The sequence below is a fragment of the Suncus etruscus genome, chromosome 15, assembly GCF_024139225.1.
Source record: "Suncus etruscus isolate mSunEtr1 chromosome 15, mSunEtr1.pri.cur, whole genome shotgun sequence".
NCBI lineage: Eukaryota > Metazoa > Chordata > Mammalia > Eulipotyphla > Soricidae > Suncus > Suncus etruscus.
In genome coordinates, this window is record NC_064862.1 from 26,529,901 (window position 1) to 26,547,452 (window position 17,552).

Sequence of the window (17,552 nt, forward strand, 5' to 3'; positions counted from 1 at the left end):
GTTCTGATTTCTGCAGGATTTCCAAAATTAAAAATAAAAAGAAAAATAAAATAACTTCTCACTCTGTAGCAAATCCAGGGCTTGTACATTTCAGATTAATTCTGTAAAAAACTCACAAGTAAAATAATGCATATTTAAGGGAAATATACAGACTTTTCACACAGAAGTACATAATAAGATTTTTTAAAATCTATTGCCATTCATTTATTTTTGCACAAAAACGTATAAATATGTCACCAGCTTTTAACTTAAAAAACTTAAATAAAAGACACCAGATGAAAACTACCCTTTTCTGCCTTTTTTTAAAATTTTTGTAGGGGTTTTATATTTTTTATTTTTTTTTGTTGTTTTTTTTTCTTTTTGCTTAGAATTGGGTTTCTAGGGAAGAAAAGCCCCTGCATTAAAAACAGCCTGGTATTTTTTTTTTAAAAAAAATTCAAAGTTCTGATGAATTCTGGGAAAAAAAGCAACTCCAAAGTGGTAAAAGATTACAAATATCTACTTTACAATTGTCTTCTCACCAAGATAATTTTATACAAGTTTACAATCTTCATCATCTTATGCTCTTCAAAAGGCCTTGAGAATTTTTCCTTTCTGATTAAGAAAAAATAGCACTGCAATATTTTTAAAGTCAATTTTACACTGTACACATTAGATACAAATGGTTTGATATATCAGATTTTTTTTAACCTATACATTGCGAAAGACCCTCCCACCCCGCCCTTCGGTTGGTGGGACAGAGAACAAAATGATCCATTTACAAGTTATTTCTCTGCTTTCACATTCCCACCACACATTTTTTAATATAATGTTTTAAACGTTAGATTATTTCAAGAAAAATACTTTTACAAAATCATATCAATTATTACATTTTTCTTTTTTTTTTCTTTTTTTCATTTTTTTTTGTTAACAAGCAGGATATGGAAGTCTCTTGGAAGAACTTTTAAAATTTGCATGATTCTTTCCACAGATCACCAGGGCTCAGCATCCTGCTGAGCACCAAGTGCAGCTCCCAGAGCGAGCCCGAGGCAGACAGAACTTACAGCACAGAAGGGTTAGCAATAGTCTTAGATAGCTCCTCTCGGGCCAGAACGGGGAGCCAGGAAATATTTGTTAGCCATTAATGCTTTCAAAAGGCTTTTGTTTTAAACTTTAAAAAGTCCCACGTGAAGGCTCAACTTCAAGTACTAATTTAATGGTTAAATTGTAATAGTTATTTGAAATAATATTCCTATGGTCCGAAAAAAAATTCGCGATCTTTTTACTGCTTTTCGGAGCAAACACTTTTGGTTGTGATATGTACATGAGTCCCTTTTGATTGAATGAGAGGAGAGATCTGGCTTCCCATACGAATTCATTAGAAAATATATCTCCACTGTGACTAATATAAAACGGATGAAGGTACTTGCCTCCGTGGCTCTGACCTAGCATGCCTGCTTTCTGTGTATAAAAAAGGGATCCTTCACAGCATGCTGGCCACTCTTGGTAAGGAACGTGGCAGAATATTTTGCCTAGTCTACTCAGAACCAAGCCTACTGCTGGGTGGTTTTGAGCAGATCACTGGTTAGGTTTCATCTCCCCACTTTGCTTTCACTCCTTTTCCAGCTTGTAGGAGAGAGGTATGTAGTCAGGAATCCTAGGGTGGATCTGAGTTGGGTTTCGGCTACTGTACCTGGTCCTTGCGAATTGAAAAAAAAAAAAAAAAATGAAAAGAAAGTCACAAATATCTTATGGTGAAACAAGTTAAAATAAATAAACAAAATAAAGATGTCTCCAGACCTTCTGTATCTACACACAGGTAGGTAGTCAACCAAAGCTTCGCTCACGCGATGCCGGCTGGTTGGGAGCACGAGGGAGACAGAAACTCCATGATGCAATCACCTACGTGAGCTAGGTCTTATTTGGAAAAAGTCCCAGATTATGGAGTTCGGGTAACCCACAGGCCATACACCAGTAAAGAGGATTTCATCCACAGGGCTCAGGTGCCCTTATTTTAAAAGAGACTGAAAACAGAGTCTTGTGCAAAAGGATACTGTCTCTTCCATTTCCCTCTTTAAAAACCTCCCCCAAACACCCCTTCCTTCCTGTGGACCAGTGGTCTGGGGCAACAGACACCACAACACTGGCTGAAAGTCACAGCTAATGGAAGTCTCCAGGCCCGTGAGGGAAGTGTCAGTGAGTCACTCTGGAAACCAACACTGCAGAGATGACAGGAGCCTCCCGAGAAGGACTCAGTGCAGGATGTGGAGCGTGGTCTCACGAGGAGGAGGAAGAGGTGCGCATTCACATGTCACACGCAGTCCCTTGGACGGAGGCTGCGGGGACGAGGAACTGAGCCAGAGAGGACAAGTGCTTTCCGATTAAAGTATATTCATGATGGCATTGTACAACTGGGTGAGCACCACAAAGTGGACGGGGAGGCAGGAGGTACGGTCCTGGGTGGCTGGATTGCACGTGAGCCACGAGAGCGCATTGTACTGCTCCAACACAAACCTGCAGAGAGAATGCAGCTTTCAGGGTCTGAGGAGGGCCAGAGGGGAGGGAGACTGCTCTGTGGTTCTCAAACCCTGGGCGGGCCAGCAGGCAGAAGGCCGAGAGGGATTCCTGAATCTGTCTGGGCACTTTCCCTTCCTTTTTTTTCCCTTGCCCCCCCACACCCCCATTACACCTCCACTGCCAATTGCTAAAAAAGCCGAGAGGCCACCAGCCACATGTGAGTTCAGATATGGCCCAAGTATAAATAAAGCAGGCAGTGCAATTCAGAGCCAGAATATTTTAGGAGCATGTAAAAAAACACAGGCGTAGTTTTAGATCGATTACTGCTGGAATAATATTTTTGACATAAGGAGCCAAAATTTATGTTAAAATGAACTTTACTGATTTCTTCTTAAATATGTCAGTGTGGCTTATAGAAAAACCTAAACTACACACACAGCTCATAATATTTCTATGGGACAGTGTTCCGCTAGGAAGTTAAAATTATGTGATCAGATTCTTGATTGACTATAATTTTCAAATCACCTAAGAGTCAGAACACATTAGAAAAAGCTGATAAGAAAGATGTTTCTGGCCTCCTTGTGCACTATGGGGAGGGTCTTCCCAACTATACAACTTATGTTCACGTTCATTTTATTTATATAGTCTGTGTCCAGGAGGGGGAAAAAACTTTTTCATAGCCAAGTGCTTTAAGTTCCAGGACCCTTTTCCCAAACCTCCAGTTTTGATCCATTTTCATGGGCATGAAATGCCTCTGTGCAGGGCTCCACCCCTTCCCCCCACCCTCAGGCTCCTCACCCTTCTCCCTTCGTGACAGGTGGCTTTGCCAAGGCCACAGCCACTGGGGATACGAGAATAAAGGAAGGTCACTGCACAGTGGATGGTATGTCCCGAGTTGAACTCACCTTAGAACATCAGATGTGGTCTTGGAGTCCAAAGGGTGTGGAACCCGCTGAGAATTTCTGGCAGGGAGAAGTTCATCTGTCTGTGCTACAGAAATATGGTGATGCAGCGAAGCCTGCAGAGAGAAGAGACGGTGACTCCTGGCTCAGCCCGCACCTACTAGAGGCCAGAACTGTGTCTACTCCAGGTCTCAAAAACAGGTGTCTCCAAGTTTACAGATTTCCACTGCTTGGTCACTACCCCAAATTCTAGACCCTAAAACTGGGAGAGTTGGCTTTGGAAATTCGAATGCACCTCAAGTGAGGCGCTCTCATGGTCTCTCATGGTCTGTGATTCCCTTGAGCCTCGATATGGTGCCTTTGTAGTGGCTTCTCTCCTGACCACCCTGAACTCCATATTAGGGTCAGTGTGAGTGGCAGGAATACTTCATAGCCAGAGCTGTGCCTTCTTACTACACCACACCAGTGGAACCAAGCACATACTGTCCCACTTGAAGTAACATGATGGCTGACTGGATGCTCCATCCACATGATCCATGTTACTTCTTAACTAGTTGCTACATCATGGTTTGCTCCATAAAAACTAAGAATAACTGGAGTTCTGAAGATAGTGTGTAGGGTTTTGCTTTGCATGTGGCTGATCTGAGTTTGAGTGACTAGCTCCCCAGATGGTCCTAAGCACTAGCATGAATCATTCCTGTGTGCAGAGAGTAACCCCTGAGCATCGCTGGGTGTGTTTTCCCCCAAAAAGCTAAGAAATATCACTGCACAATATAAGTGCTTCCTTTCCCATTTTCAGATGATGAAGTTGCTTCTCTAGCAGCTCCATATAGTGGTTGCTAAGTGTTTTTTCATGAATTTGCTGAAACCTATTGCTACTATCTCAAGCTCTTCCACGGCTCTGCTGGTACAGTGAGGCAACAACCAAGGCATCAACCAGACTACAGGTGAAAAGCAATCTTAGTCTAGGTTCATTCACCCAACTGAAAGCAAATGGTGCTTTAAACTGGATTATTATAAATTTCCGAGAATGCCAGCCCTGTTCAACTGCTGAAGGCAGGAAGCCTGTGCAAGGGGCACAGCCAGTACTGGTCCCTCCGCTCTGGGATCACTGGCCCAGGAACATGATCTGGCTGAGGAGGGGCACCAGGCCCAAAGCACACCACATTCATTTCCAGTAACGCTCTTCAGCCCACCAAGTCCCCTTCGTAGGAACATGTGTCATTTTTCTTATGACATGGTTTGGGGCTCCTTTCCTAAGTTCTATTCTCTACTTCCAACTGTAATTAAAGTCAGTGTATTCATGGACATGAGAGAAACTGGAAATCAGGTAAGACTAGAGTGACCATGACAGGAAGTTCGAACCAAAACTGACCGTGAGCCGGAGTCACTGCCCAGACCCTCCCCAACTTGCAACATGCCCGCACACAAACCTTCAGGAAGAGGGGGCACTGGTTTTGAGCCTGAGGACAGGATGACCAGAACCACTGGGGGAGATTCTCAGCTTTGGCAGTTGATACAAAATACCCAAGAGCCAAAGGCTGCTGCTTCAGCTCTTCAGGCGCTTCCCGAGAAAGGAGACGCTCACCCTGGCTCTGAAAGACAAAATGGTCAGCAGTTATCCCAAGGAGAGCCTAAAGATCATCTTTAGACCAGTCTGCCCACCACCTGGAGTCTTAACGGTCTTTTCCAGAAGGATTTTCTTCAAAACCCAGGGGCAGCATCGAGGCTGCCAGGGAGACCCAGTTCCTCACAGCAAACACAGGTTCTGATGGGGTTTACGCAGCAGGCTAAAGGAACCCCCAAAAGGCACAGCAGCTAAATAAGAGAAGATCTGCTCAGGCTATTTTCTGTAGAATGTCTGATTCGTTCTGTAGAATTTTAAGAAAGAATCTGCGAAGAGTGTTGGACCTTTGACACTACCTCATACTCTCACAGTAAGCTAGTGCCACCACACAGGGCACTGGGCCATCTAGAGCCACTGCTCAGAGCACCCACCTGGCACCTTCTGACCCTGCCAGCAGTGGCAGCTCTCCTGTCTCTTCCTGCACAGGACAGATTCCTCATCTTGGCCCCTGTTTTCTGGTTTCAAGAGTTGAAAATGCCCTGCTCACGTATGCAATAATATTTCTGGCCCAAGGAAAAACATTTCCAACTAACTACTCCAAATTTTATGGCTTTTCAATTAGTTAAAAACTTACTGCAACAAATTAAGCAAATTCTTTTTTTCCTGCTGGAATGTCTTAATTGAACAGCAAAAAGTGTTTAATGATTCATAAAAAGGAAATGCTGAAAGTCTTGGGACTGAAAAGGCCACCTGAGTGCTTGAACTCACTCAACTACAAAATTTGGGGTTTCCGGTTCCAAGAGACAGCACATATATCCTGTTTCTGATCAACCAATGCTGCACTTCCAGTACCAGTTTTCTGTTAATAAATAAACTGCATCACAACAACTGGTGCTGGGAGGTAACTATTACACCCATTTTACAGATAAGGTCATGAAGAATGAGGAGGCAGAATATGCCAGCCCCAAGACACAAAGCTAGTTAGCTCCACTGAGAGCTACATGAATCCCATTCTAGGGCATGCAGTCTTGGTGGTTAAGCTCCCTGCCTGAAGAACTCACAATGATCCTAAAGGACAACAAGCCTACATAAAATGTTTGTTTGGGGAACTCTCTGATGGGCCAATAAATTATCACTAGCTGGCAAGTAACTGTAAAAAAAAATGAAGATATTTGACCTCTCTTCACTCCAGAGGGGAAAGCAGGTCAGTCTGTATAACCAGGGCATTGCTGAGATATTTGTTCTGGCGCCATCTGTTCTGTGGTTAGAAGTTTATATTTACTTCTCGTCATTCTTTCTTCAGAGTCCACTTGACAAAAACCTGAGACCCCCAAGTGCAGCTGTGTGTGTGTGTGTGTGTGTGTGTGTGTGTGTGTGTGTGTGTGTGTGTGTGAAGGGTTATTTGCACGTGTTGATTTGAAGAGGTTTGACATAGTTATAGGACAGTGTCTTAAACCCTCAATCTCATTACTTTAAAAAAAATGCACAACAGAGTTGGGATACAGGACAGGGTTGGAACACATGACCCAGCTCTGATCTCTGCACCCTTTGGCCTCCCAAGCACCACAAGGTCAGCCCTGGAGACTGGAGCATGTGGATAGCTCATGGACTCTGGACATTGCAAGGGTGGCCCTGGTGATGCCCAGCATCACAGGGCCTGAGAAGCATGCCATTCTTGTGCCCTAGTACTGGACTGCTGGCTGGGTTGGTCAAATATCACTAGGAATATCCCTCAAGCTTCCTGAACATCAACTTGGGAGTTACCTTCAACAACAAAACAGACAAAAGCCAACAATAACACAAAACTGGACACAATTATAAGCACGGATTACCTCACTTTGAAAAAATTTTGCACCATCTTTAACTCCTCAATTTTCTGTTAAATCACCTCTGGTGATATTTAAAGAGGAAACTAGTTCTAAGCTCTGGTTTTTACGTTGGCAGACTTTAAACCAGGCATTTCTGCCACATCAGCACAAGTGGGCACGTCTGCAGGCTGGCTACAGAAATGATCAGGACAGGACGAGCAGCACCAAGACACCAAACAAGGAAAGTCACTCAGGTGCTTTTCACCAACAATGTACTCCTGAATAAGATCAGTTCCTGTGCAATTAAGGACTGACAAATTAGCCTCTGAAAAGCTGCCCATTTGGCAAACAAATACAAATAACTGTGAAGCTGGAACAACAAACTAAACAAAAAAAATTTTTTTTTGCTAAAAGCAACAGTCATCATACAAATTCCATGGAGCTGTGACAGGTCATTTTTTCAATAAAACATGCTCATCAGGAATCATAACAAATTTCTTTCAGATTCCTGTTTTTATTTAAAGTGAAACACTTACAGAACCACTGTCCCACTGAGAAGAAAGGTGCATGTAGAAAAAGGAAGATCACGGTTCTACAGGATGGTTCACCTGCACACTCTTTAAACATATCTCTGACAGACCCTCCTTACCCGACTGTGCTGGAAGTGGGAGCCCACGCCGATTCCAGACGGAGAGCCAGGGGAAGGGACAGGAGAAGAGTTGGGAGAGGAATGGAGGTTCCCAGTCATTAATATGCCAATATCATTGTCCATATCGTCTGGGAATGGAAGGTCCACAAACATGTCATCTAGAAGACGAGGAGGGGAAAAACACAAAGGTTAGAAAAATCTCTATTTCCTCTTTTGAAGACATTCATTTTTCTTTTCTATTTCTTCTTCATCAAGATACTCTTTTTTTGGCCTGTGATTGCTACAGGTATATACTGTTGACATCGTAAACATTCATGAGTCTGTACTGGATGCTAATTACTCTCACATTCTATACTTACGTCAGTGATCTCCTATTACAAAGTATTAACACTACCCTTGATGACCTCCACAAAGGCATATAAAAAGATGACAAAACAAGGAAAGCAGAGATTTAAATATTAAACAAAGTCAGAATTGATACGATGCAAGACTCTTATCTTTGTATCTGATTTGCATTTAAAATATTGGAGGCTGACTTGGTGCATGTCAATCCACTTTAATGTGCCCTGAACTAGAGGCATAACCCCAGAGCAGATCAAAGCATTCTTTTCATTAAGAAATCCTTTCCTGCATTATAAAACTAAGAGGGCACTTAGCCGAATATTTGCAAACAAATACAACTCACACACCATAAACATTTCGGCTCTATTTCTTTCTTATTATTCACTGGTGATCAAATTTCACTTACACCTCACCACAGAATCAATCAAACTCTCTCTCTCTCTCTCCTCCCTCCCTGCCTCCCTTTTTAAAAAGAAAAAACACAGGGGCTGGAGCAAAAGTACAGTGGGGATGTCATTTACCTAGCAAATTTGGGTTGACCCAAATTTGTTCCCTGCCACTTCATATGGTGTTCTGAGGGCAGAGCCAAGAGCACTGCTAGGTGTGGTACCAAGCAAGAAATAAAGAAAAAGAAAAAAACTGTTGGCCAATTGCTGGAACCTCCATGGAAAAGCCACCCCAGATTTGAGGGAAGCTCCTGACTGTCTCTCTCCGGGCTTCATAGGTAGAAAAGTTCTGCTTTCTCTGGAACAGGTGAGTGGGCAGGAGATGTCACTTCCTTCAATCATGTGAAGGGAATGAGATGGATATAAAATAATCTGAGTTGGAGGCTGGAGTGCTAACACAACGGCAGGGCATTTGCCTTGCATATGGCTGACCAAGCATCCATATGGTCCTCTGAGCACTGCCTGGAGTAACTCTTGAGCACAGAGCCATCAGTAACCCCTGAGCACCGCCATTGTGTGGCCCTCAAAACAAAACTCAAACAAAAGAAAACATTGGGGCCAAGTCAGTAGGGCGTTTGCCTTGCACGCAGCTGACTCAGGACAGACACAGATTAGATCCCTGGCATCCCATATGCCCCACTGGCACCAGCCAGGATCAATTTCTGAGTGCAGAGCCAGGAGTAACCCCTGAGGGTCACTGGATATGTCCCTCCCCCCACAAAATAACAGATAAAAAAAACAAAGCAAAACCAAAAAAAATCTAAAATGGTCTCGGAAAAATGTGTAGTGGGTCAATTCTAGAGCCTCAGTGGCAACAAGATGCATGTGACATCTTAAGGATCCAACAGGGCCAGGTCAGCTTGGCTGGTTCTGGAAACTGCAGGCAGAATGGAGAGGCACTGGGGCTTCACAGCCTGCCAGATACAGGGGCGTCTTCACAGATTAACATTTCCAAGGTGGGAGGCACAATCTACACCATAAATGTTAACACTACTGTAACCATGTTGCTTATACTATAGTAGTTAATTTTTAAAAAGGGACTGAAATAACTTGATTAAAAACAAAAATCTCACTGGGATATGTTACCCTGAGGCAGAGGACTGATACTGGCAACTCTACTTAGAGAAAATGAGTCAGTAAGCAAGAAACTGAGTGGAACACATGGAGCCTGGGACTGACTTCAGGTCTGCTGCGCTCTGTAAAGGTTGAGAGTTTGAATTAATTATCAGGCACCAAGTTAGAGTCTCACTAGCACTGGTGGTGTTACTGAATCAATACACTGTGATCTGTAATGCTGTTCTCCCTGTGTGCCACATGTTATAAGTCTGGGCAGAGACTTTGGTTATGTAAGATATGCACAGTGGAGAAACACAAATGTTAAACAAGAACTCTATGCACTATTTTTGCAAGCATTTTATAAATCTAAATTGGTTAGAAAACAATTTAAAACATGCAAAAAAGAAAAAACAAAAACAACAGCAGTAAGACTTTATAGAGGGGTCAGAGAGTTGGCTCAAAAAGTTGAAGCATGCAGGTTTGCATGCAAGTTTGAAGTTTGCATGCAGGACCTCATGACCTTTGGCAGTGTATGGTTCCTCGAGAACTATTAGGGGAGGTCCCCCTACAAAACAAAGATATGTTTACTGAAAGAGTGACACCTATGTTTAGGACTCTATCAAGCAGATGGTATCTTTTGTCTTCCGTGAAACAAAAATTAAATAGGAAAGTGACACCTTCAAAAGCCAAATGAACCTCAAATTTCAGCCTCATTTTCCTTTGCTATTATTACCTATTTCACCACGGAGACCCATGACAGAACAAGGGCATCACCTTCTTGCTCTGTGTCTTGGTAAAGAGTGAGCTCTCATAAATTTGGGGTATTTCACTCACCGTTGTTGGGGCTAAACCCATCTTCGTTGGGGTAGTTGGCTGGAGCCACCTGGATGGTTGACGATGTCGGGAACACCAAGATGTGGGTACAAGAAGCGTCTTGAGGGGTGTTAAGCTGCGACGACTGCATGTTCAGCGCAGTACTTCGGCCAAAAACAGAGCCCATTGTGACAGCATCTTAAAGAGAAAAACTCCTGTCAGTCCCCTTGTTGCAGTGGAGCACAACCGCAGCAATGAAGTCTGAAGAGGACCTAAGAGGAGCTGACAAGAGTCAGACACAACTGCCAGCTGGTTAGACATTTAGAGCTGACACCAACATTTAAAGACTCTTCAAAGAAACGAACTCAGAGCATAGAGCTACCAGAACCCAAGACTCGTTTCTCATGGATAATGTTACACTACAAACTGGAGGAGTCTACCAAAGAAGTAATAACTGTATTTTTGGTACCATAAGATGCACGGCTCCCACCCCCGAAAAATTGCATCTTATGGAGCGAATGTCTCTAGCTGACGCCTGAATGCAGGGGAGGAGAGCATCTAAAAACTATGTGTACCTTATGGTCAGGTGCGTCTTACAGAGTGAAAAATATGGTACTTATATATTTCTCTTTTTTGGTTTTTGAGTCACACTCAGAGAAGGTTACTCCTGGTGCTGCACTCAGGGATCACACCTGACAGAGTTCAGGAAACCATGAGTTGCTGGGGATCAAATCCAGGTTTGCTGCATGCAAGGCAAGAGCCCTGCTCACTGTACTATCTCTCCGGCCCCTAATTACTAATTTCTAAAAATCAATTTTCCTCTTCTTTTCCCCTCTGATCACTCAAGCTATATAAAGTTTTATTCCCCTAAATGACAGAAAGGGTGCCAACTTAATAACTAATTAATGTTATTATTAACATTCACTATTTACTTCATGCTTGCCAAATTCTTCATCATGTCACCTCATTTAATCATTTAGCCACCTCAAGCAAGTATTAGCCCCAGCTCATGATAACAGAACCTCAAAGACGTTATATAATCTGCTTAAATGGTACAAACAACAATTTGCCTAAGATTCAACAAGCAAGTCAAACCGAGATATTCACTTCTCATTGACTTTTACAAGGAAGGAGTGGACAGATCAGAGAAATATCAAGATGGTAAAAACAGATGATAAACGTATAAAGCTTAGTCAGAAAATTATAAAAGAGCTTAGTTGGTATATATATATTTTTAATTTCATGCAGTAGAGCAAGGATTTAGCTTAGCACTAGAGTACTTGGATATCATGTCTTCAGAAATATATTCAAGTATGTTTGAGTTGGTGTCTAATTTAGCTGTTTTTGCGAGGGTAACCTTCATAAATTAAAACCTAGCTGGGATCAGTTACCAGTAGTTAGCCATCATGATCATAACTAGAATGTAAATCTTCCTCCTAAGATATAGTAATATATTTTACATATAAATATATAATATAAATGATAAATAAATAAACATGTTTATATTTATTATCCTATTATATATAAATGTTTGTTTTTATTCATCATATTATTTATCATGCTATACATATTATCATATACTTGTTATAATAATATATATCATAGATATAATGAGTAAATTTAAAAGTAACAACAACAAAAGCCATCAATCCCAAAACCAAACAAGACCCGGATACCAGGTCCCTTAAAGGAGACTAAATAGATAACAATTTTGAGCCTTAAGGTCTTCTCTTACACAATAATAAAAGATATACTCGGTGCTTGTGCACATAGGTTTGAGTGGAATGAACTGATCTGATACCTGATTACCAAAACTGACAATAGGAGAGTTACCTGGCATCACCACGAAGGACCCCTGGGGCTCCATGGCGACCAGGCAGGCACTAAGGATAGAAGGAGAGTCTGCAGCCGAGATCCCACACATCCGGCATACGTCCTTGAGCCGTTTGCTGATTGTCTGTAGTGAACATTCTCCAAGGAGGATACTCCAGTCTAAAATGAAACATCACAGTCACACAAAGTCTCAGTTGCCATTACAAATGCATAGTATATGGAGTGCTCAAGCACATTTCTCTGGCTATGGAATTTTCTTTGTCGAGCCCTCCAGGGTATACCATTTTGCATGGGTTCCCCTCCTTGCTAGAAAAGAAAACGTTGCTTAACTCCTGTTGCAAAGGAATCAAGGTCTCCTATTCAGTCTTTAGACTGATCATGTCTGAGATGATCTCTAAGTACCCAGCACACAGCCAGGCAGATTCACAGACTTCAATTACTTTTTGATGATGACACCAGTGTTTGCTATTTCATCCTTTTTCCTCTTCCTCCTCCTCCTCCTCCCCCCCCAAGCCTGGTTCTTTCAATGATGCCATCAGCATTTTTCTTTGGATGTGAGCATAGTTGAAGGTAAACTTTACTTGATTTACAATCGTAAGCTAGATATTTCCATGATACGAAAGCAGCAGCAAAAACAAAGGTTTCTTTGAGCATGCTCCGAAGAGCTGAGAATACTGAGTAAGCCATGTATCACATGATGCTACACTCAGACTTCAAGTCACACAGTATGAAGATGTAGCTCACTAGTAGACACAAATTTCAAGTGTGAGATCCCAGATTCCATTCTTGGAAGCACAAATAAACCAATAAGCTGGTACAGATTTCTTTTTCTTGTTTTGGTTTAGGCTTTTAGGTCACACCCAAAGGTGCTTGGGGACTACTCCTGGTTTTGCACTCAGGGATATGCGACATTGAAGACTGAATCTAGGTTGAGCACATAGAAAGCGAATGCTCTCTCTTGTTAAAATCTGGTGCCAGCCCCCACACAGATTTATTTTTAATGTTTACTGCCTCCAATCAAAAGCACAGTGTCTCTCAGACATCTGCAAAGGCTTCTGCTAGTCTAGGAGTTTCAAAGAGCTTGATTCCTGCTTGGTCCTCCCTCCCATGCCAGAACCTGGGGGCCATATTCCTGCAGCAACCCACCTGGTCTGTCTCATCCTACTGATAAATGCCATCTGCACTAGACTGCTCTGCTGCCACCTTCTTTTTCCTTCCTATAAGCTATTATATCTTTAAAACAAAAGGAGTTCTTGTTCATATTCCTAACAAATCACAAATAAAACGACTAAAGAAAGAGTGGCCAGGAATAGAAAACGCAGTTAATAAAAGCCATAGAAAAGTCAACCAGCTCTAAACTCTGAATTTAAATAAAAGGAAAAGGTGGATATATCTGTGAGTGCTAACAAGCTGGTAAGATAAGTGAGAAGCTCACAAAGCTGATCCGGAGACCTGTGGACTCCTATGACTATCCCACAGAAACATGTGTCATAAACCCTGTATTCCCTCAGGAAATAACCGTAGGTTAACCAACAAACTTCCTGCATGGTAGCTCCAGGAACATCTATGATTTTACTGTTTGGAATAAAAATTTTTCTCAATCTGTTTTATCAGTTCCTTTCATCACATTCCTCTTGTCTAAGAAACACGAGCCTGCTCCCTTTTAGAAATTATGCAACAGAAGGTGTTGACTTTAATCATTTCCCAAATCGCCTAGTGACAGGACTACTGAGCAGCCTTTTAATCCCCTGCTTTCCCATTGTGCTCTAATTCATCCCAAGGGTTAAGAAAGACTCAGCTTGATTCCAGTATGGACACAGCCACACTCATTGATGTAGGTCAATGAGTTACAAATTCTCCCACATTAGAAGCACAGACTGGACAGTTGAGACCGGCAGGTCTGTCAGGTTGAAAATACTATCTAGGCTCGTCACAGAAAAGAATTCTGCTCCAATGTGCTTGCGGACACAAGACCAGCGCGCTATTTTCCGGCACTGCCTTACTTTATGTGCAAATCTTAAAAATAAAACAAAAATTCTTCCATCTACCTGCATATATTGAACTTCTAATAAATGGGGCATCAATAAGGTTTAAAAAGTAATCTAAGGGAGGGCTTGAGCACCGCCAGGAGAGAGATTCCTGAGTACAAAGCCAGGAGTAACCCCTGAGATAGTACTTGCCTTGCACATGGCTGACTCAGGTTGGGCCCCTAGTACCCCAGATGGTCCTCTGAGCCCTGTCAAGAATGACCCCTGAGCACAGAGCCAGGAGCAAATCCTGAGCACTGCTTGGTAGTCCCTGCATCAAAACATAGACCTGTCTGTACAGCTCATGTAAGACCCAAGTGCAGTGAATGAGCCAGGCTCCCAAAGGACTGCAAAGCAGCCGATGATGGGCTTCTTCAGAGTTTGGGACTATTATGATACAATGACAGAATGAAATGGTGGATGTATTAGGGACGTCAATTTTGAAACATTTCTTCTCCACTTTCCAGGTAATGTGAATGAACTGTTCCAATTTATAACTGCTCATCTTTGTAAAAATCAGGATTATTTTGCTACTGTGCCAACAAAACATAACAAATACCAGATTGATCACCACAGCCATCCTAAATTTAAATGAAGGAATTTGAAAGCTTTTCTTATTTATGCTTCTATCATGCATAATTCGATATGAAACTTTCATGTAAACAAATTTTTCTTCTCAGGCCAAAGCAGCAGTACAGTGAGTGGGCAGAGCACTTGCCTTACACACGGTGGACTTGGGTTTGATTCCCAGCATTCCGTCTGGTTCACTGAGCACTGCCAGGAATGACTCCTGAGTGCAAAGCTAGGAATAATCCCTGGGCACCACTGGATGTGGCCCAAAGAGCAAAAATATAAATTAATTAAAAATGTTCTCCTGTTGGGGCTGGAGAGATAGCATGGAGGTAGGGTATTTGCCTTTCATGCAGAATGTCATTGGTTCGAATCCCGGCATCCCATATGGTCCCCCAAGCCTGCAGGAGAAATTTCTGAGCAAAGAGCCAGGAGTCACCCCTGAGCACTGCCAGGTGTGACCCAAAACCCCCCCCCCAAAAATTTTTTTTTTCTCCTGCTAGGGCAGAAGGGAACTTGGGAACCCTGGTGGAGGAAAGTTAGTGCTGGTATGACATTACAACTTTGTACATCATAATTCTGTAATAAAATGTTTGATTTTATGTAAATATGTACCTAAAATGTTATTGTCAACAATATGTAAGACACTATGATCAAAATAAAAATTATATTAAAAAAAAAAGAAATAAAAAAAATGTTTTCCTCACTGAATCACTACATAAATATCAGAAATTTGAATTGAGTACCCAATTTGTTTTTATACAGACCACTCTAACTCAAGGGGTCTGTGGGCACTCCAGGCAATGCTTAGTCTTAGTATGTGACCCTTCAGCTAGGTGCTGACCCAATAGTTAGTGTAGAGGGACTACCAGGGCCAGTCTGAAGGTACTCTGGAATGGGGATAGACCTAATGCCCTGGGGGCCATGCTGTGCAGAGAGTCTAACTCAGAGCCTCCCACACGCACAGTACATGCAACACTCGTCGAATCATGTCCCAGCACTAGTATTTAGAACTTTATGAGTTTTGGGGGCCTATTAGAAAATATAAAAACACTGATTTCTCTTGTATGTTTACAATCTCTTCATTAGCTCAGCCCTGTTTTGCTGTTTCATGAAGCAGTGTATCAAGTTTCAAGTACTTCTTACCTTTAAGCTCCCCATGTCCCAGACGTCCAAGCCGCCCAATCACAACTCTCCAGGGTAGAGATGTCATCTGGACAATACCAATGCACCATTCCCATAACTTCTGTAGTCCAATTTTACGTGCAGATACTTTACTCCTCCGTGATCTATTAAAAAAAATGTGGGGAGGAAGTATTCAAATAATCATTTTATCATTTAGTAAGAAAAAATACAAGGACATTTCCAAAGAATCTACCCACTCACAAAGTACCCACTGTGAATTAGAATGATTTATATTTAAGAAAAGTCAGCACTGGGTTGAAATAATAGTACAGTGGGTAAGATTCTTGTCTTGCACAAAGCTGACCCAGGTTTGATACCCAAGTCTCACCAGGAGTGATCCCTGAGCAAAGAGCCAGAAGGAAGCTCTGAGCTCCTCTGGCAGTGACTCCCAAACCAAACCAACTAAAGAGTCAGCATCAATTTACATGTATCATTAACCAATGCTCCTCACCTGTTTGGTAAAGCAATATTTACAATACAAGTCTCTAATAACTCCCCGTGGAGATCAGTACAGGAGGCTAACAGCCAGCGCTGGTCGTGAGATAGGCAATAACCCACAAAGAGCACATTGTATTTCTGGCTTGCTTCACCAAATGTCTCTCCCAGCTCTGTTTGCTTGTCTTTGATTGGAGCCAATATAAAAGGAGGGGAGTAAAGCTGGATTGGGCTTGGCCGCTGAAATAAAAATCATAATGAATTTATCAACGCAAATTCATTAAACATTTAGCAACAAAATCCAGAGCACCCTGAGCGAAACCAAGAGGAAGTAATGACAGGTTTTCCCTTTTTTCAGAGAGAGAGAGAGAGAGAGAGAGAGAAGGGAGAGAGAAGGATGGAGAGTGGGAGGGAGGGAGGGAGGGAGGGAGAGAGAGAGAGAGGGAGGGAGAGAGGAAGGAGGGAGGGAGAGAGAGAGATAGAGCAGGTTGGTGCATATGAAAGTTATCTTCCTAGAGATATAAGTGAGGGTACCTAATCAGGTTAGCATTACCTTATTAAAATAAATCACTATTTTACAAAGTAAATTGGCCCAACTACTTTACAAAATTGGAAATTAAAACCACAATGAAATACCACTATATACCCACAGGAATGGTGAAATAGAGAGATGGAAAACAACAAATATTGGTAAGAATGAGACTATTAGAACTCTCATACATTGCTTGTAATACAAACCCTTTGGGAAAATTATATTAACATATCTACTAAAGCTGAACAAATATATACTTCCATGACACAAAGTATGGGGTAGCTCTTTATCAAAACACAGATATAACAATGTTCACATTATTAATCAAAATAGCTCCAATAACCGTCTAAATTCCCATCAACAATAAAGTGAATGATAAAACCTAATGTTAAATTGTAGAGAACAAAAAATCTACCAAAACAAGTAACAGAATGGACACATCTCTATACTGTGTAAAGAAAATAGAAAAGAATGGGATATAATCTATTTATATGGGAATTTCAAAAACCAGTAAATCTATTTCTCTAGACATGATAATAATTAGTATTGGATAAACTAGATAGAGGTTTCTGGACACTCGTCACATAGCACTTTTACTTGATGAAAATTTATTAAAAGTATCCAAACAGGGGGATTAGAGCAATAGTACAGCAGGTAGATGATTGCTTTGGACAAGGAAGACCCAGGTTTGGTCCCTGGCATACCATATAGTCCCCGGAGTCTACCAGGAGTAATTTCTAAATATAGAGCCAGGAAGTAACCTTGAGCACTGCTAGGTGTGCCCCAAAGCATAAAAAGTAACCATTATGCATATGTTTATGATAGGGCACTATTTAGTAAGAATATTATACTATTTTTTAGTATATTATACTTTATTATGTGTGGTTATGT

At 41.8% G+C, this 17,552-nt stretch overlaps 1 protein-coding gene across 1 annotated transcript in view; it reads right to left on the bottom strand.

Annotated features, from left to right (window-relative positions):
- Positions 1–771: 771 nt before the first annotated feature.
- Positions 772–17,552, bottom strand: part of MED13L (mediator complex subunit 13L) — a 135,893-nt gene continuing 119,112 nt past the window's right edge. The window contains exons 22-29 of the mRNA XM_049788762.1: positions 16,146–16,369; positions 15,656–15,798; positions 11,913–12,071; positions 10,101–10,277; positions 7,423–7,580; positions 4,832–4,993; positions 3,402–3,514; positions 772–2,493 (exon numbers count right to left, since the gene is read on the bottom strand). Coding sequence (XP_049644719.1) covers positions 2,361–2,493; positions 3,402–3,514; positions 4,832–4,993; positions 7,423–7,580; positions 10,101–10,277; positions 11,913–12,071; positions 15,656–15,798; positions 16,146–16,369 — 1,269 coding nt within the window. The 3' untranslated portion in view covers positions 772–2,360. The remainder of the gene's footprint in view (positions 2,494–3,401; positions 3,515–4,831; positions 4,994–7,422; positions 7,581–10,100; positions 10,278–11,912; positions 12,072–15,655; positions 15,799–16,145; positions 16,370–17,552) is intronic.